We start from the raw sequence: 25838 nt of genomic DNA on the forward strand, positions 1-25838 counted from the left end.
CTATGGGTAAAACCTAACTAACAGTCTATAGTCTAAGGTTAAATGATTTACAACTGGAATTGTCCTGTGAAACTCAGGATTTTCAAAATTGTGAGATCGTCTCAAACACAATTCAAGTGATATATTGAGATAGTCTAGGAATTAAGCAGCTTTTCAGAATTGTTCAGACGGATTCATTAATATGCTTACTTTGTAATTAGCATACAACTATCTGAACAACTGTCACACATTTTAAAAACATTTAGGCAGAGGTGGGCGAAGTGCTTAGATAATTTTAATAGTAAAATTACTATCACAGTGTAGAACTAATCTGTTACAAATAGTCTTGCATTCAAATGTTAAAAGTACAAAAGTATTACTATCAAACTGCATTTTAAGTATCAAAATTAAGTACTTTCTCTACAGGACCGCCCATTTCAGAATTATATGTATTGTATTATTGTATTACAATGCATCAATATGTTCAACACGTTCATCAGCTAGTGAATTTGACCAAGTGGTCAATAAAGTTCATTTTAATTACTTGGATTATCAGATGATGTAATGGGGCAATTTAATTCGAGTATGGAGACGTAAATGTACTTGCTGGCTTTCTACCAATGCATATTTAGGACTATGTATCATTAATTTTAGAGGTCTGATAATGTCATAATTAAACCATTTGTCATATTATTGTCAAATTATATATGCAGGCAGACTAAAATTAATATTACTAAAAAAGTCATTTATGAAAACAAGATAAAGATGACCAACATAATGTATTTTTGTCTGGTTTAATCAGGATTCAAGTAAATATTCGTATATGATATCATTTGAATACATTTTCCTCCAGTAAAAGGTATTTCCTGTCGTTTGCATTCCAAAGAAAATCTGGTGGTGGTTACAACTTGTAATCACTCCTAATATAAAACTAAGAAATAACCTATCAAGCGAATCTACGTACGAATAAATCAGTTTATGTTCCCCTTCTTTTATCTGATAAACAGGAATAATTGATATGATGATTAAATCTACTATTTAAACTCCGAAGCAGAAGGTGGCGGTAACGCCGGTTACCAACCCTCAGTTACAACGTTACAAACATCGTAGAAGAAGAAGAAGAAGTATCCTAGCTGTTTGTGCTTACCCATTATATATAAAGTGCTAGCCCTGCCCATAACTAGCTAGTTTATTTGGAGAAAAAAACATGTATTTTAGTATTTAAAGTAGGAATGGAGGGACCCACACAGAGGCAGTGGACGTCACTTTAAAGGTGAGGATAAAGTATTTTCGTGAAGCTACGTAAAGTGTCAATGAAAGCTAACAAGCCGAGGCTAACACCAGCCGCTGTCACTGGAGCAGCTCTGTTGTGTTGTTTTTTTATAATGTCAGTACGTTTTCTCTAATAACATATCTATTGATCATCAGCGTTAATCTCACTGAGTTTCTAGTGACATTATATATCAATGTGTAATATCAGCAGCTGGACTGGTGGTATTTATTGTGTTACACAGTGATGGAATGTAAATAAAAGTACATATATTCAAGCACTTAACGCTAAGTACAGTTTTTAAGTACTTGTACTTCATTTTAATGTATCCATTTTAAAGAAGTAGCTGCTATAGTAATATATTTTGTTATTATTTTAAACACAATTCAAGAAGAATGCACTTCAAACTGAACAATAAAGGGGAAACAGAATGTATTAACTGTAAAGGGTGAAGCTTAATTATATCATACCCATATTATATCTGGGCAGGATCCCTTTAAATACTTATATTAACTATGCAAAAACGTTTCAAACACAATAATCATCATACCTGATTTTAAAATGTGTCTACCGTCCTATTTTTAAAAACATGTTTTTGAATTTGCAAACTGAACATACTCTTAATTGCTTGTAACAACCACCAAGCAAGATAATATCTGTTATCGAGTGTTATGGTTTAGAGCAGGCATCCTCAAAGTCCGGACTCAGGTCCGGATCCGGACCGAACCACAACTGTCTATGGACTCTGCAAATTATACTTTTCATATGTATTATCTGTGTTATCTGCGAGACATCGCCACAACGCAACGAGTCAAAAATGATCCGCGATGTCCATAGACTGCAAACAGCGCTCTGCATGTCCTGTTCCACTGTCTGTGTGTGTCTGTCAACGCATTGGTCCAATCACATTCAGTATCCCGTCAGCGTTTCCCCCACCCCCCCCAACAATCTGCGAATCAGAGGCACAGTAGGGCGGGTCTTCGCGGAATGCGGGTGGGGAAAATGTGTGTGTCTCTTTCAACCTGTCTGAGTCAGAGCGAGAGTTTAAAAAAAAAAAAATTCAGAGCGAGAGTTAACAGCTCATCTAGTTCCATCTGTACTGTAGCTAGTAGCCTAGTTTCACGTACCGGGGTGGCAACTGACACCCTAAAAATAGGCCTTGACACCCCAGCTGCCACCCCAGTTGGCAGCTTTGTTTTGAAAGAAAAGTTGTGGCTCATCGGACATTTATGAGAGAAAGTCTCTAATGTCCGAGTGCAAGTGAATGCAGCACAAGATGCACGTCATGTAACCCCTCCCCCGCTCCTAGCGCGAGTGTGCCGTGGACATATGATTGGCGGCGATTTCATTTGAACAGGACGGCGCAAAACGAGAAGCATTCGGACCCATGATTCGGACCCAAGCACTGAAGGAATGAGGTATTTGTGGTCTACACTGACAGAGAAGAGACTGTCAGTTTGGCTGTACTCAGCATTGAATCACAACGCACTGAAGCTGTTGATCTTAATACGTTTGTGAGGCGTGTTGCTGAACAAAATGGTAATCGCCGCATTCAGCTGCAATAGACATGTCAACTTGATGCTCTGCTCACGGATGAGCCAACAAAACTGTTAAGATGATGACCTTACGTGTGTAAATATATTTATTTCTTTGAGGGGGTCTGCCCCCAAAAAACAGTTTTAAGTCCTGAGAAAGTCAAATAAGACGGTGTGTAAAACTACACTGCCCAGCCAAAAAAAAGTAACCACTTTGATTTAACTAGCCAGTAGGTAAGGGCTTTCCACTGGATAATAACTGAAGTATAAAATAATGCATGACTGAAGTGATGGCGACCATGTTGAAGGCAAACAAAAAGAGGAAATAACAGGTAAAATCAAGCAAATCCCCCTCTCAGATTCCACAGCAACCAGAAGAACATAAATACTGGCTGGTGATTTGATCAGCTTTGTGATGGAATAAAAAATGCACAGTGCATTTCCTTAGCTGTGGGTGAGTCCACTGACACCACTGACAATGTTCAGTTGCTGGTGTTTGTGAGTTTTTATGATGAGGCAAAGGGGGAGTTTGTTGAAGATGTGTTGGGCCTGACGAACCTCAGTGGACACACAAGGGGGCAAGACATTTATAAAGCAATAATGGGAATGCTGAATGAAAGAAGGTGCAGCTGCCTTTATTCATAACTGTGCAGCTCTTACACTGCGACTCTGAGGGATCAAGCACAGACACAATAACAATGAAAACTGCTGCATACAGATTATTTTAGTTTTTGCAACCTCGTGTTAAGAATCTTGTTGCAATTGTTTAAAAGTTTGAATGACCGTAATAAACGGACCTTTGTCTTATTGAAACATTTATTTTGGACCTTTAAGATTTGTATTTGAGTACCCCTGGTTTAGAGATATAACTACTCAACGAAGCGTGACGAGGATAAAACGAGTTTTTCTTTGTCAAGTCCATGTATTGCTTTACATGTAGGGGCATCCCTTATTGTCACCATGTGGACACCTGGGAGTATGTTATTGTCTCTCTGAGGACACCTGGGAGCTCTACTGTCTCCTCTTACATGTCCTCGCTGACATGAACAAAGGTTGACTGTGTTTTAAATCAGCATGTTGATTACGCAGAAAAGTGCCTGACTGTACTATTTGCTTTCAAAGGACAGTATGCTCTCTGTCCCAAACCGACATATAAGTATTTTGCAACCCTGGCATGGAATATGTTGCATATAGACCTGAGACTTAGTGAATTCATCTTGTTGAATGCTTTTGAATCCTAAATAAAAGAACTAGGCAGATTCATTAATATTTCAATTCAACTCCTGTTACAAAGCTCACTTTTTGGTAACCAGTCAAATGTGAGTCAAATGGTAGTACAAAAGCTGATGTTATATTTGATCAATCAATGATATTTGATGAGGGATAAAATGATTATTAGCCATAAGTTCTCAATAAAATTGGTACTGTTGGACTCAGTACTTGTTAGACTACTACCACAAATACAATGAAGTACTTTTACAGTGTACTATTTGAGTAATACTCCTCTCCAGAGTACAATAATGCATGTTTTCTGCCATCTTTGATGAGAGATAAAATGATTTTTTTTTGCCATAAGTTCTCAGTGAGACTGGTACTGCTGGACAGAGTACTACTTAGTTGGAGTACGACCACTAGTACAATCAAGTACTTTTATCGTGTACTTTTTGAGTAATACCCTGTCAAACTCCCCTCCAGAGTACAATAATGTATGTTTTCTGCCATCTTTGATGAGAGATCAAATTATTGTTTACCATAAGTTCTCAGTGAGAGTGGTACTGCTGGACAGAGTACTACTTGGAGAATCAAGCAGGGTTGTAGTCAAGTCACCAATTCACGAGTCCAAGTCACCACTCTTCGACTCTTGCGTTAGGACCGCTTCTCAGTGATTACCGTAAAGGCGCTATAAATCGCGCACTCAAAAATGAAGAACTGCTCATTTGACCAAGCAAATTTGAGAGACGGCTGAGTTGACCGCAGTGAACAAATCTGCCACTTCCTTACAGAGCCCCTCCTCCAACACACACAAACGCGCAGTCTTCGCGGAATGCGGGTGGGGAAAATGTGTGTGTCTCTTTCAACCTGTCTGAGTCAGAGCGAGAGTTTAAAAAAAAAAAAATTCAGAGCGAGAGTTAACAGCTCATCTAGTTCCATCTGTACTGTAGCTAGTAGCCTAGTTTCACGTACCGGGGTGGCAACTGACACCCTAAAAATAGGCCTTGACACCCCAGCTGCCACCCCAGTTGGCAGCTTTGTTTTGAAAGAAAAGTTGTGGCTCATCGGACATTTATGAGAGAAAGTCTCTAATGTCCGAGTGCAAGTGAATGCAGCACAAGATGCACTTCATGTAACCCCTCCCCCGCTCCTAGCGCGAGTGTGCCGTGGACATATGATTGGCGGCGATTTCATTTGAACAGGACGGCGCAAAACGAGAAGCATTCGGACCCAAGCACTGAAGGAATGAGGTATTTGTGGTCTACACTGACAGAGAAGAGACTGTCAGTTTGGCTGTACTCAGCATTGAATCACAACGCACTGAAGCTGTTGATCTTAATACGTTTGTGAGGCGTGTTGCTGAACAAAATGGTAATCGCCGCATTCAGCTGCAATAGACATGTCAACTTGATGCTCTGCTCACGGATGAGCCAACAAAACTGTTAAGATGATGACCTTACGTGTGTAAATATATTTATTTCTTTGAGGGGGTCTGCCCCCAAAAAACAGTTTTAAGTCCTGAGAAAGTCAAATAAGACGGTGTGTAAAACTACACTGCCCAGCCAAAAAAAAGTAACCACTTTGATTTAACTAGCCAGTAGGTAAGGGCTTTCCACTGGATAATAACTGAAGTATAAAATAATGCATGACTGAAGTGATGGCGACCATGTTGAAGGCAAACAAAAAGAGGAAATAACAGGTAAAATCAAGCAAATCCCCCTCTCAGATTCCACAGCAACCAGAAGAACATAAATACTGGCTGGTGATTTGATCAGCTTTGTGATGGAATAAAAAATGCACAGTGCATTTCCTTAGCTGTGGGTGAGTCCACTGACACCACTGACAATGTTCAGTTGCTGGTGTTTGTGAGTTTTTATGATGAGGCAAAGGGGGAGTTTGTTGAAGATGTGTTGGGCCTGACGAACCTCAGTGGACACACAAGGGGGCAAGACATTTATAAAGCAATAATGGGAATGCTGAATGAAAGAAGGTGCAGCTGCCTTTATTCATAACTGTGCAGCTCTTACACTGCGACTCTGAGGGATCAAGCACAGACACAATAACAATGAAAACTGCTGCATACAGATTATTTTAGTTTTTGCAACCTCGTGTTAAGAATCTTGTTGCAATTGTTTAAAAGTTTGAATGACCGTAATAAACGGACCTTTGTCTTATTGAAACATTTATTTTGGACCTTTAAGATTTGTATTTGAGTACCCCTGGTTTAGAGATATAACTACTCAACGAAGCGTGACGAGGATAAAACGAGTTTTTCTTTGTCAAGTCCATGTATTGCTTTACATGTAGGGGCATCCCTTATTGTCACCATGTGGACACCTGGGAGTATGTTATTGTCTCTCTGAGGACACCTGGGAGCTCTACTGTCTCCTCTTACATGTCCTCGCTGACATGAACAAAGGTTGACTGTGTTTTAAATCAGCATGTTGATTACGCAGAAAAGTGCCTGACTGTACTATTTGCTTTCAAAGGACAGTATGCTCTCTGTCCCAAACCGACATATAAGTATTTTGCAACCCTGGCATGGAATATGTTGCATATAGACCTGAGACTTAGTGAATTCATCTTGTTGAATGCTTTTGAATCCTAAATAAAAGAACTAGGCAGATTCATTAATATTTCAATTCAACTCCTGTTACAAAGCTCACTTTTTGGTAACCAGTCAAATGTGAGTCAAATGGTAGTACAAAAGCTGATGTTATATTTGATCAATCAATGATATTTGATGAGGGATAAAATGATTATTAGCCATAAGTTCTCAATAAAATTGGTACTGTTGGACTCAGTACTTGTTAGACTACTACCACAAATACAATGAAGTACTTTTACAGTGTACTATTTGAGTAATACTCCTCTCCAGAGTACAATAATGCATGTTTTCTGCCATCTTTGATGAGAGATAAAATGATTTTTTTTGCCATAAGTTCTCAGTGAGACTGGTACTGCTGGACAGAGTACTACTTAGTTGGAGTACGACCACTAGTACAATCAAGTACTTTTATCGTGTACTTTTTGAGTAATACCCTGTCAAACTCCCCTCCAGAGTACAATAATGTATGTTTTCTGCCATCTTTGATGAGAGATCAAATTATTGTTTACCATAAGTTCTCAGTGAGAGTGGTACTGCTGGACAGAGTACTACTTGGAGAATCAAGCAGGGTTGTAGTCAAGTCACCAATTCACGAGTCCAAGTCACCACTCTTCGACTCTTGCGTTAGGACCGCTTCTCAGTGATTACCGTAAAGGCGCTATAAATCGCGCACTCAAAAATGAAGAACTGCTCATTTGACCAAGCAAATTTGAGAGACGGCTGAGTTGACCGCAGTGAACAAATCTGCCACTTCCTTACAGAGCCCCTCCTCCAACACACACAAACGCGCAGTCTTCGCGGAATGCGGGTGGGGAAAATGTGTGTGTCTCTTTCAACCTGTCTGAGTCAGAGCGAGAGTTTAAAAAAAAAAAAATTCAGAGCGAGAGTTAACAGCTCATCTAGTTCCATCTGTACTGTAGCTAGTAGCCTAGTTTCACGTACCGGGGTGGCAACTGACACCCTAAAAATAGGCCTTGACACCCCAGCTGCCACCCCAGTTGGCAGCTTTGTTTTGAAAGAAAAGTTGTGGCTCATCGGACATTTATGAGAGAAAGTCTCTAATGTCCGAGTGCAAGTGAATGCAGCACAAGATGCACGTCATGTAACCCCTCCCCCGCTCCTAGCGCGAGTGTGCCGTGGACATATGATTGGCGGCGATTTCATTTGAACAGGACGGCGCAAAACGAGAAGCATTCGGACCCATGATTCGGACCCAAGCACTGAAGGAATGAGGTATTTGTGGTCTACACTGACAGAGAAGAGACTGTCAGTTTGGCTGTACTCAGCATTGAATCACAACGCACTGAAGCTGTTGATCTTAATACGTTTGTGAGGCGTGTTGCTGAACAAAATGGTAATCGCCGCATTCAGCTGCAATAGACATGTCAACTTGATGCTCTGCTCACGGATGAGCCAACAAAACTGTTAAGATGATGACCTTACGTGTGTAAATATATTTATTTCTTTGAGGGGGTCTGCCCCCAAAAAACAGTTTTAAGTCCTGAGAAAGTCAAATAAGACGGTGTGTAAAACTACACTGCCCAGCCAAAAAAAAGTAACCACTTTGATTTAACTAGCCAGTAGGTAAGGGCTTTCCACTGGATAATAACTGAAGTATAAAATAATGCATGACTGAAGTGATGGCGACCATGTTGAAGGCAAACAAAAAGAGGAAATAACAGGTAAAATCAAGCAAATCCCCCTCTCAGATTCCACAGCAACCAGAAGAACATAAATACTGGCTGGTGATTTGATCAGCTTTGTGATGGAATAAAAAATGCACAGTGCATTTCCTTAGCTGTGGGTGAGTCCACTGACACCACTGACAATGTTCAGTTGCTGGTGTTTGTGAGTTTTTATGATGAGGCAAAGGGGGAGTTTGTTGAAGATGTGTTGGGCCTGACGAACCTCAGTGGACACACAAGGGGGCAAGACATTTATAAAGCAATAATGGGAATGCTGAATGAAAGAAGGTGCAGCTGCCTTTATTCATAACTGTGCAGCTCTTACACTGCGACTCTGAGGGATCAAGCACAGACACAATAACAATGAAAACTGCTGCATACAGATTATTTTAGTTTTTGCAACCTCGTGTTAAGAATCTTGTTGCAATTGTTTAAAAGTTTGAATGACCGTAATAAACGGACCTTTGTCTTATTGAAACATTTATTTTGGACCTTTAAGATTTGTATTTGAGTACCCCTGGTTTAGAGATATAACTACTCAACGAAGCGTGACGAGGATAAAACGAGTTTTTCTTTGTCAAGTCCATGTATTGCTTTACATGTAGGGGCATCCCTTATTGTCACCATGTGGACACCTGGGAGTATGTTATTGTCTCTCTGAGGACACCTGGGAGCTCTACTGTCTCCTCTTACATGTCCTCGCTGACATGAACAAAGGTTGACTGTGTTTTAAATCAGCATGTTGATTACGCAGAAAAGTGCCTGACTGTACTATTTGCTTTCAAAGGACAGTATGCTCTCTGTCCCAAACCGACATATAAGTATTTTGCAACCCTGGCATGGAATATGTTGCATATAGACCTGAGACTTAGTGAATTCATCTTGTTGAATGCTTTTGAATCCTAAATAAAAGAACTAGGCAGATTCATTAATATTTCAATTCAACTCCTGTTACAAAGCTCACTTTTTGGTAACCAGTCAAATGTGAGTTCCCTATTCTTGGTTTTTAGTTCCTTTTAAGTTGTGTCATCTGTTGTGAATTTGAAAATACACAGCCGGAAAAAATACTGCGGTCAACTCAGCCGTCTCTCACATTTGCTTGGTCAAATGAGCAGCGCTTAATTTTTGAGTGCGCAATTAATAGCGTATTTACGGTAATCGGCGAGAAGTGGCGCTGACGGTAGTACAAAAGCTGATGTTATATTTGATCAATCAATGATATTTGATGAGGGATAAAATGATTATTAGCCATAAGTTCTCAATAAAATTGGTACTGTTGGACTCAGTACTTGTTAGACTACTACCACAAATACAATGAAGTACTTTTACAGTGTACTATTTGAGTAATACTCCTCTCCAGAGTACAATAATGCATGTTTTCTGCCATCTTTGATGAGAGATAAAATGATTTTTTTTGCCATAAGTTCTCAGTGAGACTGGTACTGCTGGACAGAGTACTACTTAGTTGGAGTACGACCAAGTACTTTTATCGTGTACTTTTTGAGTAATACCCTGTCAAACTCCCCTCCAGAGTACAATAATGTATGTTTTCTGCCATCTTTGATGAGAGATAAAATTATTGTTTACCATAAGTTCTCAGTGAGAGTGGTACTGCTGGACAGAGTACTACTTGGAGAATCAAGCAGGGTTGTAGTCAAGTCACCAATTCACGAGTCCAAGTCACCACTCTTCGACTCTTGCGTTAGGACCGCTTCTCAGTGATTACCGTAAAGGCGCTATAAATCGCGCACTCAAAAATGAAGAACTGCTCATTTGACCAAGCAAATTTGAGAGACGGCTGAGTTGACCGCAGTGAACAAATCTGCCACTTCCTTACAGAGCCCCTCCTCCAACACACACAAACGCGCAGTCTTCGCGGAATGCGGGTGGGGAAAATGTGTGTGTCTCTTTCAACCTGTCTGAGTCAGAGCGAGAGTTTAAAAAAAAAAAAATTCAGAGCGAGAGTTAACAGCTCATCTAGTTCCATCTGTACTGTAGCTAGTAGCCTAGTTTCACGTACCGGGGTGGCAACTGACACCCTAAAAATAGGCCTTGACACCCCAGCTGCCACCCCAGTTGGCAGCTTTGTTTTGAAAGAAAAGTTGTGGCTCATCGGACATTTATGAGAGAAAGTCTCTAATGTCCGAGTGCAAGTGAATGCAGCACAAGATGCACGTCATGTAACCCCTCCCCCGCTCCTAGCGCGAGTGTGCCGTGGACATATGATTGGCGGCGATTTCATTTGAACAGGACGGCGCAAAACGAGAAGCATTCGGACCCAAGCACTGAAGGAATGAGGTATTTGTGGTCTACACTGACAGAGAAGAGACTGTCAGTTTGGCTGTACTCAGCATTGAATCACAACGCACTGAAGCTGTTGATCTTAATACGTTTGTGAGGCGTGTTGCTGAACAAAATGGTAATCGCCGCATTCAGCTGCAATAGACATGTCAACTTGATGCTCTGCTCACGGATGAGCCAACAAAACTGTTAAGATGATGACCTTACGTGTGTAAATATATTTATTTCTTTGAGGGGGTCTGCCCCCAAAAAACAGTTTTAAGTCCTGAGAAAGTCAAATAAGACGGTGTGTAAAACTACACTGCCCAGCCAAAAAAAAGTAACCACTTTGATTTAACTAGCCAGTAGGTAAGGGCTTTCCACTGGATAATAACTGAAGTATAAAATAATGCATGACTGAAGTGATGGCGACCATGTTGAAGGCAAACAAAAAGAGGAAATAACAGGTAAAATCAAGCAAATCCCCCTCTCAGATTCCACAGCAACCAGAAGAACATAAATACTGGCTGGTGATTTGATCAGCTTTGTGATGGAATAAAAAATGCACAGTGCATTTCCTTAGCTGTGGGTGAGTCCACTGACACCACTGACAATGTTCAGTTGCTGGTGTTTGTGAGTTTTTATGATGAGGCAAAGGGGGAGTTTGTTGAAGATGTGTTGGGCCTGACGAACCTCAGTGGACACACAAGGGGGCAAGACATTTATAAAGCAATAATGGGAATGCTGAATGAAAGAAGGTGCAGCTGCCTTTATTCATAACTGTGCAGCTCTTACACTGCGACTCTGAGGGATCAAGCACAGACACAATAACAATGAAAACTGCTGCATACAGATTATTTTAGTTTTTGCAACCTCGTGTTAAGAATCTTGTTGCAATTGTTTAAAAGTTTGAATGACCGTAATAAACGGACCTTTGTCTTATTGAAACATTTATTTTGGACCTTTAAGATTTGTATTTGAGTACCCCTGGTTTAGAGATATAACTACTCAACGAAGCGTGACGAGGATAAAACGAGTTTTTCTTTGTCAAGTCCATGTATTGCTTTACATGTAGGGGCATCCCTTATTGTCACCATGTGGACACCTGGGAGTATGTTATTGTCTCTCTGAGGACACCTGGGAGCTCTACTGTCTCCTCTTACATGTCCTCGCTGACATGAACAAAGGTTGACTGTGTTTTAAATCAGCATGTTGATTACGCAGAAAAGTGCCTGACTGTACTATTTGCTTTCAAAGGACAGTATGCTCTCTGTCCCAAACCGACATATAAGTATTTTGCAACCCTGGCATGGAATATGTTGCATATAGACCTGAGACTTAGTGAATTCATCTTGTTGAATGCTTTTGAATCCTAAATAAAAGAACTAGGCAGATTCATTAATATTTCAATTCAACTCCTGTTACAAAGCTCACTTTTTGGTAACCAGTCAAATGTGAGTTCCCTATTCTTGGTTTTTAGTTCCTTTTAAGTTGTGTCATCTGTTGTGAATTTGAAAATACACAGCCGGAAAAAATACTGCGGTCAACTCAGCCGTCTCTCACATTTGCTTGGTCAAATGAGCAGCGCTTAATTTTTGAGTGCGCAATTAATAGCGTATTTACGGTAATCGGCGAGAAGTGGCGCTGACGGTAGTACAAAAGCTGATGTTATATTTGATCAATCAATGATATTTGATGAGGGATAAAATGATTATTAGCCATAAGTTCTCAATAAAATTGGTACTGTTGGACTCAGTACTTGTTAGACTACTACCACAAATACAATGAAGTACTTTTACAGTGTACTATTTGAGTAATACTCCTCTCCAGAGTACAATAATGCATGTTTTCTGCCATCTTTGATGAGAGATAAAATGATTTTTTTTGCCATAAGTTCTCAGTGAGACTGGTACTGCTGGACAGAGTACTACTTAGTTGGAGTACGACCAAGTACTTTTATCGTGTACTTTTTGAGTAATACCCTGTCAAACTCCCCTCCAGAGTACAATAATGTATGTTTTCTGCCATCTTTGATGAGAGATAAAATTATTGTTTACCATAAGTTCTCAGTGAGAGTGGTACTGCTGGACAGAGTACTACTTGGAGAATCAAGCAGGGTTGTAGTCAAGTCACCAATTCACGAGTCCAAGTCACCACTCTTCGACTCTTGCGTTAGGACCGCTTCTCAGTGATTACCGTAAAGGCGCTATAAATCGCGCACTCAAAAATGAAGAACTGCTCATTTGACCAAGCAAATTTGAGAGACGGCTGAGTTGACCGCAGTGAACAAATCTGCCACTTCCTTACAGAGCCCCTCCTCCAACACACACAAACGCGCACATGACCAATGAGGGCACGAGATAAGTTTGTGCACAGATGGAAGGCTGACAGGCAGGCAGGTAGGCCATCCAGTTATTTTAGCCATGATTGGTCGTGCTTTTTACAGCGCTACGGCTTCCACAGATGACATTTTTGTATGTATTTATTGTCAAAGCATTTAATATATTCATTGCTATCGGGATGTTAAGAGCATTCCATGGAATATAACAAAACTGAAATAAATTACATACCCCACCTTTAAACTCCAGTTCTTTAGTCAAACTGTAGAGAGGGGAATCTACAGTGGCTGAAAGGTGCAAACCTTTATATTGCAGGCTATGGTGCAAACGCGCTACAACAGCCCAAAACACTTCCAACTCACTCTTGCAAAGTTAGTCTGTTTCATTATTGTAAGTGTTTTGTCAGTATATTTGAAATGACTGCTAGGTTAGCTACGTTAGCTAGCTAGCTAGCTTACAGCAGATCTGCAATAATGTCAGAAGGAATCATGCCATCACATATTTAAAATAAGCCTTTAAAACGTTGTATTTAAACTTCAGGAACGTTTTTAGGGACAGTTGCAGTTGGCCCACTTTATAATCCATCCCTGAACGTCAACAAGTACTCTGTCTGGTCCCAGCTGTTGGCATCCCTTTTTAGTTTTGCAGCACTTTTAATAACCGCTGCACATGTTTCTTGAAGTTGGAGAATGCTTTCTGAATGCTGCTCATGTGTTACCAAGTTCGTGAAGATGTTTCTTCACTTGCATGTGTTTTGGCACATTTGTGTTTTTTATATTTGCATAATTTTAGAAAGGGCAACAAGTTTCTGCTAATGGCAATGTTGTATGCCGTTGTAGTGCGTTTGCAGTGCACCTATCGGCCACCATAGACATCAGTATAAGACTAATACAACATGTCTGCACCATGTTACCTCCTACTTCAGGGGAAATTCGCTATTGATGATTGCCACACATGATCTAAAATAACTCTTACATGCGCTTGACAACAAACCTGTTTGAATAAGTGGCTCTGGCATGAAGTCCATTGGTCCAGACTCGCAGCACACTACAACCATGCATAGATTGCACATAATAATTAATATAATATAACAACACGTTAATAGGTTAGTTATGATATGTAGTTGTTTATGAAATGGTGTGGTGGTAAACATTTAATATGACTACCTAGGTGACACCATGCTCCTGAAGCCCGCAGCAGCTGAAGATCAACGTGTTTGACCGAGAAGCCGCTGTGACCGCTGCCGTCATGGGAACGACGATGAGTGAGCCGTGCATCTACGACAAACTGTCCGAGAGCATCGACATCCTCCGGCAGTCGGGATACCGCTACGGCATGTCGGAGAGGGAGATCGAAAGGTTCATCAAGCAGGTCCTGGAGACCAACGAGCCCAGGAGAGAGCCTCCGCAGTTCCCCATCCTGAGAGCCACCATAAAGGTCAGGGAAATATTTCACTGCTAAAACATCTAATCGAATGAACTAAGGAAGCCCTTTGTCACATGAAAGTACTTAAAATGCAGTTACAGCCTGTACAATATGTGGTTAATTCGCAAGTTTGTCATTACTGTAAAGTGATTTTAAAGGTTTTTGAATGTGTGTGAGAGAAATAATAATAACTTTTTTGGTGACCACATAAATTGTCGAAATTGGGCCCAATCCTTCACAGCAGGGACTGAGCCCCAGTGTATGGGTCCCCAACTTCACCAAGTGAGCTAACAGCGCCCATGGAAAACACAATTAAGCCAAAGAAAAACCTGTTTGACGATTTTGATTGAGGTTTAAAAGCGAGCAATTGAATGCAGTGGATTGATATTCATTCTAATTTTTTTGCCATGACATTTCTTCGAATGATGTTTTTTTTTTGGATTCAAACATAGCAAACCATTCAGCTTATTGATACTTTTATAGCATAACATTTGAGCAGCATCCTGTTTTCAAGTGAAAACTCTGCAAAGCATTCTTAAAAATCCAATGTAACTGCTATTAAACAGCTACCACAACCACATTTCATTTTGAAATATCTTATAGCTCATGAAAAGAATATTCCAGCCTTTGTTTAAGGTTCCCTGAGCTGTGTCCCCAGTATAGGGCCTGAGTTGCTTGATGAGTCGAGTCAGCTCGTTGAAATAAACATTTTTAGGAACAAAAATTCCTCTAACCAGGTCAGAAAAAGATTCTTGGTCATTTTAAAACCTGTTCAAACTGTTTCCAAACGGTATATCCTGTCACCACTACAGAGGAGTTTTTGATGCAAGTGACACAAGTTTAGCATTGAAAACATTCATTTTGAGGGTCACACTTTTGCAATAGCATTAGGTTATCTAACATTTAAAAAATAATTGAGTTATTTTAACAGACAATACGCCATTAGACTTATGACGTGTGAGTTAACTTCGGTGAATTAAAGCTCTAATCGAAAAATGATTGAAAAGGTAAATTGTAGCGTTATCCGACTGTGTTCAGTGTAGTCTTGTAAAATGTAGTTTTTGTTGAGAAAGCCAAACAATTCAAATGTCTCAAAGATACTTTAGCATTACATGTTACTAAACACTTGTATCCAAAGTGACTTACATGCATTCAATACTGTGGACAGTACACATGACTTGTTAACCTTTTCTTACAATATATGCAAACATAATATTGTTTTTTTTATACCATATAGAATTGGTAAACTCAGACAGCATTTAGGATGAGATAGGGCTGCTCAATTAATCCTATTTTAATCGCAATTACGATTTTGGCTTGCAACGATCATGAAAACAACATCATCGAAATAAAAGGATTATTCTATTTATTTATTTATTTTATTTGATTGGTTTTTCAGTTGAATTATACTTAAAGTTTAGGGTAATCAACTGTTAAAAACATACTGTTTATATTTTTATTTCAATAAATGGATAATCGTTTTTAATAATCGTGATATCAATTATTGACCCAAATAATCGAGATTATGATTTTTGCCATAATCGAGCAGCCCTAGGATGAGATCCACCTCACTCACCGCATAAACTGCAATTTTAAGACATAATTCATCGAATTTCTGGCGAGGCCCGAAGATATCCTCTATCTCCTCCTTAGTAAAGATGTCACGTCCTTTAACGCCAATCTGGAGGAAACATCATAACAGATTACAAATGGCTTCGGGCCAAATTTGCATTGTTGGTTACTTGTAAAACTGGAAGCACCAGGCTGCATTCCTGGCATGCAAAGGATGAACAACAGGTTTTACCTTGGCATGTCCATGCTTTCCAGAATGAAAGTTAGTCACTTCTATGATCTCACAGGGACGTCCTTTCAGAATGGCCAGGTCAGTCTCCTTGATATCAGAGGACCACTCGAAAGTATGCTTCAGTGAGATGTGATCTGCCATGTTGGGCTCTACTCCATCCAGAGGAGCACAAGAACACAAGAAATAACATGCAAGAGTTAAGACGGTAGCATTGCTAACAAGGCAAACCTGTTTGCCCCCCCCCCCCCCCCCATTTATCTTGTCGTCTTACATCATCAACAATAAATATATTTACACAAAATAGAATGTTATTATTATATATTTATGTTTCTCGAATATTAATATTGATTTTAAATCGGGAGATTGTTGATGATGTAAGACGAGAAGATAAACGGGGGTTTTCAGTTTTAAATGAATTTTAAAAAAGATAATAAAAACAATTCACCTCAGAAACACTTTTTGTTATATTCCATGGAATGCTCTTAACATCCCGATAGCAATGAATATATTAAAATGCTTTGACAATAAATATATACAAATATTTCATCTGTGGAAGCCATGGCGCTGTAAAAAGCACGACCAATCATCTGCCTCGGCCCGTGGTAGATGATTGGATGGCCTCCCTGCCTGTCAGCCTTCCATCTCGTGCACAAACTTATCTCGTGCCCTCATTGGTCCTGTGCGCGTTCGTTCGTTCGTTCGTTCGTTCGTTCGTTCGTGTGTGTTGGAGGAGGGGCTCTGTAAGGAAGTCTGAAGGAAGGGGCTGCGTACTTTCAAACTCAATACAATGTACAAAATAAGGATTCAGGTGGAAATCTTCCAGGTTTCCCCCTCTTTCATAAATCCATAATCATTGCTTTGTATTATTTATTAGTTAAATATTTATTTTCTTCATGTTTTGTATTTGGTAAATGAATCATTATTTATAGTGATTTATTTGAGTTGATTAGAGTAGTGGTTTATGCTTTTATTTTGAAGGCAGGGTTGGTCATGTATTGGGGACAGGTGGAGCAGTGATTGGGCCCCGGGAAAAGGCAAATGTTTTTTTCTAATAGAGAAAGAGAAGACGTAAAAAAAGTTGCAATAAAAGGTGCTTAACAATAGAAAGGAGGAAAATAATTTTAAGGTAAAATAAATGTCTTAGATTTTGTTCAAAGGTATTTAGAGATTGTGATGCTCGATCTAGAGACGGTGACAATATGAACTAAATGCTGCCTCCTTCCTTGCCTCAGCCCTCACCCTGGGAATATTTAAATGTCAGAGGAAGTGTTTAAGCTAACATTAATTAAAAGCATGGCTGACAAGCATTCAGGTGCTAGTCTATGAAGGGATTAAACACAAGTAAAAGGATCATCAATTGACAGGACCTAAAGCCAATGGAGATGTTTGCTCTTATGTTGCTCCTGGTCAGAAAGGTTCTGCTTCATTCTGCACAATGTCTACCTAATTATACCTTTCATAAGACCAGAAGGTAGAGTCAGTAACAAAGGCATGCATAAGTATCTCAGTATAGGCCTGGGGGAGAAACGGATGCACTTTAAGAACATCTGAGGTTTCAAAAAGAGGTTTTTGTCTTATTACGGATATGAGATTCCAAGATTCAAACCTGGTTATAAAAGCAAGCCAATATTTTTATATATCTAGCCTACTGTATATGCAAACATTTCTCATTTCAGAATTTGTTATTTTGAAAGGTTATAGCTGGAATCCAGATGTCCTCAATTTGATTTTATTATAAATTATCGTATTTTATTGGGCTGCACGATATTGGAAAAAACTGACATTGCGATATTTTCTTCCCCTGCGATATATGTAAGGGATAATGTGAGAACACCCTTCACGCAGATCTAGATCCCTCCGCTTCGCGTCGGGCTCCTGATCAGCCTGTCGGGTGTTCTTTTCCCCATAATGACCACATCACTGCACATTATCCCGCTTATTACACGGCCACATTCTCAACAAAGTAACGATATGACTCCCAATATTAATTGAAATGCTTTTATAGATTTAGAAAATGATTTTATTGATTTAAAAAATAGTTGTATGTATTGATTTAAATTGACATGCATCCGCTAAGAAAAACAATCCGTTGTTACTGTTTGAACTAACGTAGCAACGGCAGGAACTGCTTCGATAGCGTTTTTGATTACAGATTTGAAAACATCGCTGCTTGCTTTAAAAGTAGCACAATTCATGATGTCAAACCTTGGGAAGTATCTAGATATCCCTGCCCTAATGCCAAAGTAACTGCACACTGAATATGTGTCGCCGTCTGTTGTCTATGTCTGGACCGCTGCGTAAAAAGGAGGGTTTCTGCCCCGTTACTTCTCCGCTGCTTTCTTGTCGCTCTTGTCTTGTCAGTTAGAAAAGCAAACGGCCAAACTGTATACAGTTAAATCGAACGGACTTCTTTGGGCTGATGTGAGCGTCCTTAACAACGGTCAATAAATCCTTGACAGCGGTCTGTCTGTTCTGGATTAACAACGTGTCACGTGTTCTGAATTGACCAATCAGAATCAAGTATTCAACTAAGCCATGTAATAAATTGCGATATGAAAAAATACAGGAATTGAAGAAATTACAGTTTTTTTTTGTCTGCAAACCATCCTTTCTTGAACTTTAATGCTATACAATTGGTATTTTTTTAACAATATTTAACCGGATGAAGGATTTTACTCACGGACTTCTGTATCTTAAGTTATCAGAGCAACAAGCTGAGCTAGCTCGGTTATCCTGCTGTGATCTGATCAAGAATGGTTGTGATTGGTGGCTTGCTGTGCATGCAGAGCCTGCATGTCACTCACTCAAGTACCCCTGACATGAGAGCCACGCGAGTTTTCCTTTTGTAGCAAGCAGCACAAATAATTGTAACATGACGCGTTTGAGTTAATTTGCCTACTTAATATCGCACGTCCTAGAAAAAAGAAAAAAGGATTTAATTATTATTATTTTTTAAATAAAAATAAATCGCACGTCCTGCGATGTCAATATCGCGCATGCGATTATCGTCACAACACGATATATCGTGCAGCCCTAGTATTTTATTAAATATCAATTAATGCCAAGATCCAACTGACCGAAATCAATCTCTAGTAGATTAGTGTTTTCATTGTTAAACACTTGCCTGTGGTTGGAGAGCAACGAGCACACAGTCTCTGCTTTGAGGAGAGTGAAGTGACATCCCTGTGGTCTGTGCAGTTTGTGGTGGCAGTGGGCTTCCTGCTGGTGGTGGTGCTGGCCTTCACGTACCCTCAGAGCGCCCCCCAGCTGGGGCTGGTCAACCTGGGCTGCTACAACTGGTCGTCCCCCCTCAGCCACGTCCGCCTGCTGTCCCTGCCCATCGCCAAGAAGTACAACCTGCAAGGTCTGACGCCCTGACACACAAACACAGGTTTCATTAGAAAGTACTGGGTGAACAAATACATGATATTTTTCTTTTAGGAGGGAGTCCAATTAGAGCTGGATATTTCAATATGAACACTTTTGAATATAATATTTTTGTTCTTATGTATTTATTATTTGTAATCCCGACATATGTGAAGATTTGCGAATAAAGATTAAGCTACACTAATACTATTATTTGTAGAACTAGAGTCCAGTGTTTGCTGCGTAGGATTGTTCCCATGTGGTCTAAATATTTAGCTTTCAATCCATACGTGTTGGCATTAATCGTTTTAAAGACATTTAATGTGGTCAATAACCAGTTTGCTCTCCCACATGTGCCTAACACAGGAGGCTCACAACTGTGTTCATCTCACGGCACCGCAAAGGAAATAATCACTATAAGCAACAATGTATTTGTTCTCTTTAGTTGGAGGGTGACCTTTAATAAATGACAGACATACAGAGCCTCAACAGTTAAAACAAAGACAAAACACATTTGCTTCAGCCCTAAAACCTCCACTTTCCAACATCTGTCTTTGGAAGAAACATCAGCTTGAACTATAGTGTGTCTAAAGTGAGTCTGTGTCTGTGTGCTGCAGGTTTCCATGAGTGGTGGAGTGCCGGCTCTCTCCGGCAGAATCTGGTCAACTGTTCGGGCTGTGCTCAGATCTCCTCGGTGATGGAGGTCCCAGAGAGCCTCAGGGGGACGGTGGCTCTGAGGCGGGGGCCGCAGCTCGTCCTGCTGAAGGTCAGAACTGAAAGCGTCCACACACTTTCACTCCTTTTCCCATGGTGTAGAAAAGCATGAACTTAACCCTATATTGAGTTTTGAGTCCAAATGAATTCTAATATTACAGTTACTGATACATATGCTCCTTTGTTTACACTTCTTTAGAGTTAAACGTGTCCAAGACTCTACACGGTAGCTCTTTAAAAAGGTTCTTCTTTTTCCTGTTGAACGCGAACAAAGGCCACGAGTCTGGAATCTCATAATTGTAAGAGCAAAAATGCATCTTTGCGCAGCCAACTTGTAATGGGTTTTAGTCCCGGGGTGTTGCTGGGGGCTTTTAAGAAGGACTGCTCTCCCTAGTCGCTCTTTACTTACTAAAGCTCTGGCTGTTAATGCTAGAATCCCTAAAACCCGTTTGAAAATAGCTAGTGTGATAGAGACTGTCATTTTTCTTTATCTCAGTTGATTGTTATTTGTATACCTGTTACTTGCCCACTGCAGTTAAAAATGAGCTAATTTAAGCATTTTCTTTTTAGATGTAATGTATTTTGATGCATGGTCCTATTTTCATAACGATGAGAGGATTTAATTCTAGGTTTACAATACTTTATTGTCCGACTCTTTGTGAGTGTTGCATTGAACTAGCAGAGGTTTGAACGTTGCTGGAAAGAGAATAACGGCCCCTGTAATGTGGCCCCTGCAGGGCGGGGAGTCCCTCAGCGTGCAGCGGCAGCAGCTGGAGGAGCTCTACCTGGCTCACTCCAACTCCATGTCCATCCTGCTGGAGGAGGACGACGGTCTGCACAGCCACAACCAGGGCCTCCCCCAGGGGCCCGCCAACTTCACTCTGCTCTGGTACTCATTGGTTTTGAATGTAGACTTAGGTTTGTAGTCTAGTGTCCAGCATAGTTAACCTGGAACGCCAACGTTTAATGTAAGAAATGTATAGTACGGGTCCCCAGCACAAACGGATGCTAACTTGCATATGTTGGGCAATTTGCACAGTTGGCATACATTGCGTTAAATGAAATGAATTGCATTATAGCCCACGTGAACAATAGTTAAAAAATGGCTTGGCCGATTCTGGTGGTAATTGAGGATGCTGAATGCTTTTCTGACATTTTCAGTATCAGAAATTGCAGTTTTAATCAGAAGGTGGGCTGACTCTGCTGAGTAGTGTTGCGACCATTGGATATTGAGAGCACAAGATGAAAATGATTATCTCTACTGGAGACAGCTTTTCTTCTAATCAATTGATAATCTATCCGATCCAGAGGATCCAGAGGCCCCTAAATCTTCAAAATCGACCCAAAATGTATGAAAATCAGCCCACCAGGAGTACTAATATGACCCTATTGGTGAATGTCAGAAACGGACTCGGCATCCTCAATAATCCCCAAAACCACTCAAAATGGTCCCCATTGGCCAAGCCTTTCTCCACAGGCTATAATGGTAATTCATGCTTATTAATGCAATGCTAATTGTGCAAGTTGCCCAACATATACAAGTTAGCATTCGGAAGTTTCTAGGTGTTGGGGACCCCTACTATACATTTCTAACATAACACTTTGGTGTACTCAACATGTCAGGGTTCCCAACCGTCTCTCTGAGCTGGAAACTAGACGATAAGGCTTTTGTGGAGCAAATGTACTTGCAGGATTCTGAATTGATATCTTTACTGAAGGTTTTTTTTGCACTTATTGAAAGCTGCTTTGGATAAAAGCGTAGACTAAAAGAAATGGAATGTAATGTATTATGAAATGATATGCCGCACATTTTGGGCGAGGGTTTTTATGATAGTTTCTGGTGTTGTGTGTGCAGGAGGTTCAGCTCGGGGACCAGGGAGAAGGTGCTGAGGTGGCTCTTCCCCAAGGCGGAGCTCTGCCCCCTGCTGGACAGCGCCGGGACCATCGTGCAACGCTGCCTGGTCACACACAGCACCAACTCCCAGAGCAAGGTCAGTCCACACACACACACACACACACACACACACATCTTTTCACCTGGACCGTCAACATGTCCAGGACAGGTGTCCTCGGGCGAGGTACGTCACTCCAAACTGCTCCCATAGGCATGAGTACGCCATTCAAGTGTGGATTTATTTTCTAAATAATAATGGCACTATGACCCTGTTTTGACATCATTCTGTTTTCCCCTGTTCGTAATGCACATTATGCAGCAATCCTTTTATGGAAGGTGCTATACACCGATTATAAAAGTATAGAATTTTGCAAAGAAAAAACCCCTTTTCTTCTGATCAAGTCTGAATGTCCCAATGTTTTTGTCTCCATGACAGCGGCTTGTGACATCATTTGCCCTTTCCATGATAGAATACATTTCTGTCTGAATTATCTAAGGGTGAAAATGAAGTGCATCCGTCCATCACTCACCGTAAATAAGCCCTCAGCCTCTGCTCTGTGTTTCAGGGGGTGGGGGTGTTTGGCTGGCTGGTGGTGGGGGAGGGTCTTCCCACAGTGCGAGTCCTGCCTGTCCAGCGCTGCCAGAAACACTGCAGCTCCTTCAACCTGTGGCTGAACCCTGGAGACATGGGTACCACCGTTTTATACCGCGTACACTTTCATTGTGAAAAAACATCAACTTTCTCCTTTCGACACAACAATATCTCTACTTAAAACACATTTCCAAATCAATGAATACATGTAACTTATTATTGTCCTGTATGTTTTATATGGAGCCCCTCCCAAAATAATAATGTGTGTATTCAAGTCTTTTAGAAAATGATTAGTGAATTAACACTAACACTAATAAGGATTTTATATACAAAACATTAAACAAAAAGTATATTACAACCCTTTGCATTGCATTGAAAATATACAATTGTTTTCTAGTATAATAAAAATATATGGTATTATTAATTTATTATAATGCCCTCATGAAATAGCTGAATACAAATTGACACCGTATCTTGCTGACGTAAGAAAAAAAGATGGGCTCTATACTAGAAATACTGGTGTAAAACAAATATGTGGGAACAAAACGGTTGACTACAACAGCGGACTACTGTACAATTTTTATATATATATATATATTGTGTCACTGCCCTATAATATCATTTAGATGAATACATCTGGCATAGATAATCTCACACATACTAAATGATTGTTTGTGCGTCGTCCTTTCAGGCAGCAAACAGTGTAACTATTTCTACAGTTAACAAAGATATTGTATTGTCATAGAAACCATGACTGTACCTCGCTGCCTGCTGGATCTGTTCTCCTCATCACTGACGGTTGTTCCCTGTGACCTTTGACCCTGTGTAGTGTACGCTGACCCTCGGTACTGGCAGATGGAGCTGTTCCCCGGCCGAGGCCAGAACATCATCTGTGACGGATCAACGTTTTAACGTCAGGAGCAGCGACGTTCAGGAGCAGCGTGGAGAGTTCAGGATCGTGCAGATCGGCCTTTCTGTGGCCCCGCCACACCGATGCCTTATTTCCCTCCGGCCTTTTTTACTGACGCCCGTCCGTCCCATAATCCTCCCGGCGTCCGCAGAGAAACACTGCTCACATGACTTGAGTTTGGGAAAAAGGGATCCTCCTCCAGGAGGTCAGAGGATGGAGAAATGACTTTATGACTTTGTCCTCCGGAGTTTTAAACTCTCCAATGTTCTGGATGTGGATAGCTTCAAGCATATATTTAGAACTTCATATAATTCATCAATCATTGGGTGTCTCTCTTTCAGAAGGTGGTGAAAAGTGATGAGAGCTTGGCATTAACCTGAAACACAGGGAATCGTTTCCTGTGTTAGAAAGCACAGCTTGGTCGGCCTGGGTGTACGAGGACCCCTCTGAACAGAAAGCCGCTGACACGAACACAGCCGACTGAAGGCAGGTTTATCTGTAAAGCACATTTCAGCAACAAGGCCATTCAAAGTGCTTCAACATAGATATCAAGGCAAAGTGCAAATCTAAGAACAAAGACTACATTGAGCGTGTGTATCGGGGACGCTGCAGATTACATGGTGAATGTTCTTTTTGCATTTAATCAAATTATTACAAACTAAGTTTAGGAGCATGTGGAGTTCATTCAGTCAGTGAGCACTTACTTCATTTGCATTGCATTCTGGGAACTTTCAGCGTCTACTCTTTCACTTCCTGCTGTGTTTCTGATGCTCACCCACAGCTCTTCACCTGGTTCGTTCCTTGGTGTTAAAGGGACAGTTCACCCAAGTCGAGTCCTCTAGTAAACACATGTCAGATCATTCTGCTAATGAGTACCACGTCGTTCTACATGTAAAGAAGAAATAATAATAGATCCACATAAGAGGAAGATGTGACTCTTCCTCTTATTTGGATCTATTATTTGCTTCTTGTTGACAACTTCCTGTTTTTTGTTCATTTCTGTTTTCTACAGACTTATAACATTAGTGCCAAAAAGTGACGTTGCTATAACAATGTAATAAAATAGAGATTTTCAAAAGCAGTTTCATATTTATTCTAATTTTTTAAATAGCTAACTCGGCCAGCCATAAATTGGACTTTTTATTTCAATAGCAGATTAGTACATGTTCCAGCTCATTTGAAGTTTGGAGATTAAACTGACATTTTTGCAGATATATATTTTTTAATGACATAAAAAAAGTTGCTAAAAAATGAAATCTTTTAAATAGTGATTTGAATTTCTAGCAAATTGTCAATCAAAGCCAGAATAAATGTTGTACAGTTTTAATTGGGTTAAGATAGTGTCCACATCAGAAATCCGTCTCCATCAAATGTTTCTGGATGATCCAGTATTTCATGGGGACACTGTTCCCAAATAAGAAGTTGATTTTGTATTTTTTTTTTAAACACATTTTTAATGCTGAAATCTCAGAAACATCTGGAGAGAAAAGGTAGTGAATATGTGTTTAAGGTTTGGGTGAATTTACTCTTTAACGACTATTTTACTTTAATCTAAAACCTTTTTTGATGTATTCTTATCCATGTTGTTTATAAGGATCAGATATTTTTAATTCTGAATGTACAAACAAAGCTGCTTCTCTAATTTTGCTGTTATTTATTGTTATGATTGTATGTACATAATTAAAACATTAAAGGTGGGTTAGGTACATTTGAGAAACCGGCTCGAGATCGCTAGAATTTGAAAATACACAACCGGAGAAAATCTGCCACTTCCTTATAGAGCCCCTCCTCCAACACACACGAACGCGCCCATGACCAATGAGGGCAATGTATGCCAGGTTATACTTTTTACAGTATTACAGCTTCCACAGATGACATATTTTTATGGATTTTTTGTCAAAGCACTTCAGATATTAATTGCTATCGGGATGTTGAGAGCATTCCATGGAATATAACAAAGTGTATCTCGAGCCGGTTACTTAAACTTACCTACCCCACCTTTAATATTTGAATAGTAATGTGTTGTGATATTGTTCGACTTTTATCACCTGTGCTCACAGTTAACATCAAATCCTGTTCAACAGATGTCCTGAAACCCATGAAGCAGTGGACGGCTTGATCAGGGTTTCCTTATCCTTAAAGTCTGAATAAAATCATTTTGCCAAAGTTGATCGGTCTCTCTCATTTTGCTCCAGAAACCCAAAAAGCCACAAGTATCCAAGCTT

The 25838-nt window shown here is 40.2% G+C and overlaps 1 protein-coding gene across 4 annotated transcripts; it reads left to right on the top strand.

Moving 5' to 3' along the window:
* Positions 1-1067: 1067 nt before the first annotated feature.
* Positions 1068-25782, top strand: c5h6orf89 (chromosome 5 C6orf89 homolog). Of its 4 annotated transcripts, XM_071203201.1 has the most exons (9): positions 1068-1252; positions 12879-12968; positions 14079-14345; positions 19336-19501; positions 20121-20269; positions 20955-21106; positions 22073-22208; positions 22678-22801; positions 23533-25782. In XM_071203201.1, the coding sequence occupies exons 3-9, from the start codon at positions 14157-14159 to the stop codon at positions 23613-23615; spliced, it is 999 nt and encodes a 332-aa protein (XP_071059302.1). In that variant the 5' UTR covers positions 1068-1252; positions 12879-12968; positions 14079-14156; the 3' UTR covers positions 23616-25782. The 4 variants fall into 4 exon arrangements, with proteins under 4 accessions (XP_071059302.1, XP_033939520.1, XP_033939522.1 ...); XM_034083629.2 differs by lacking the exon at positions 12879-12968; XM_034083631.2 differs by lacking the exons at positions 1068-1252; positions 12879-12968 and adding an exon at positions 7785-7837.
* The last annotated feature ends 56 nt before the right edge of the window (positions 25783-25838 follow it).

The sequence above is a fragment of the Pseudochaenichthys georgianus genome, chromosome 5 (assembly GCF_902827115.2).
Source record: "Pseudochaenichthys georgianus chromosome 5, fPseGeo1.2, whole genome shotgun sequence".
NCBI lineage: Eukaryota > Metazoa > Chordata > Actinopteri > Perciformes > Channichthyidae > Pseudochaenichthys > Pseudochaenichthys georgianus.

Bases quoted from the DNA above. Each gene is read 5' to 3' on its own strand.
- c5h6orf89 (XM_071203201.1), top strand. From the start codon at position 14,157: ATGGGAACGACGATGAGTGAGCCGTGCATCTACGACAAACTGTCCGAG. The intron at 14,346-19,335 runs GTCAGGGAAATA...TGGTCTGTGCAG, and splicing joins TCCTGAGAGCCACCATAAAG to TTTGTGGTGGCAGTGGGCTT. The intron at 22,209-22,677 runs GTCAGTCCACAC...TCTGTGTTTCAG, and splicing joins GCACCAACTCCCAGAGCAAG to GGGGTGGGGGTGTTTGGCTG.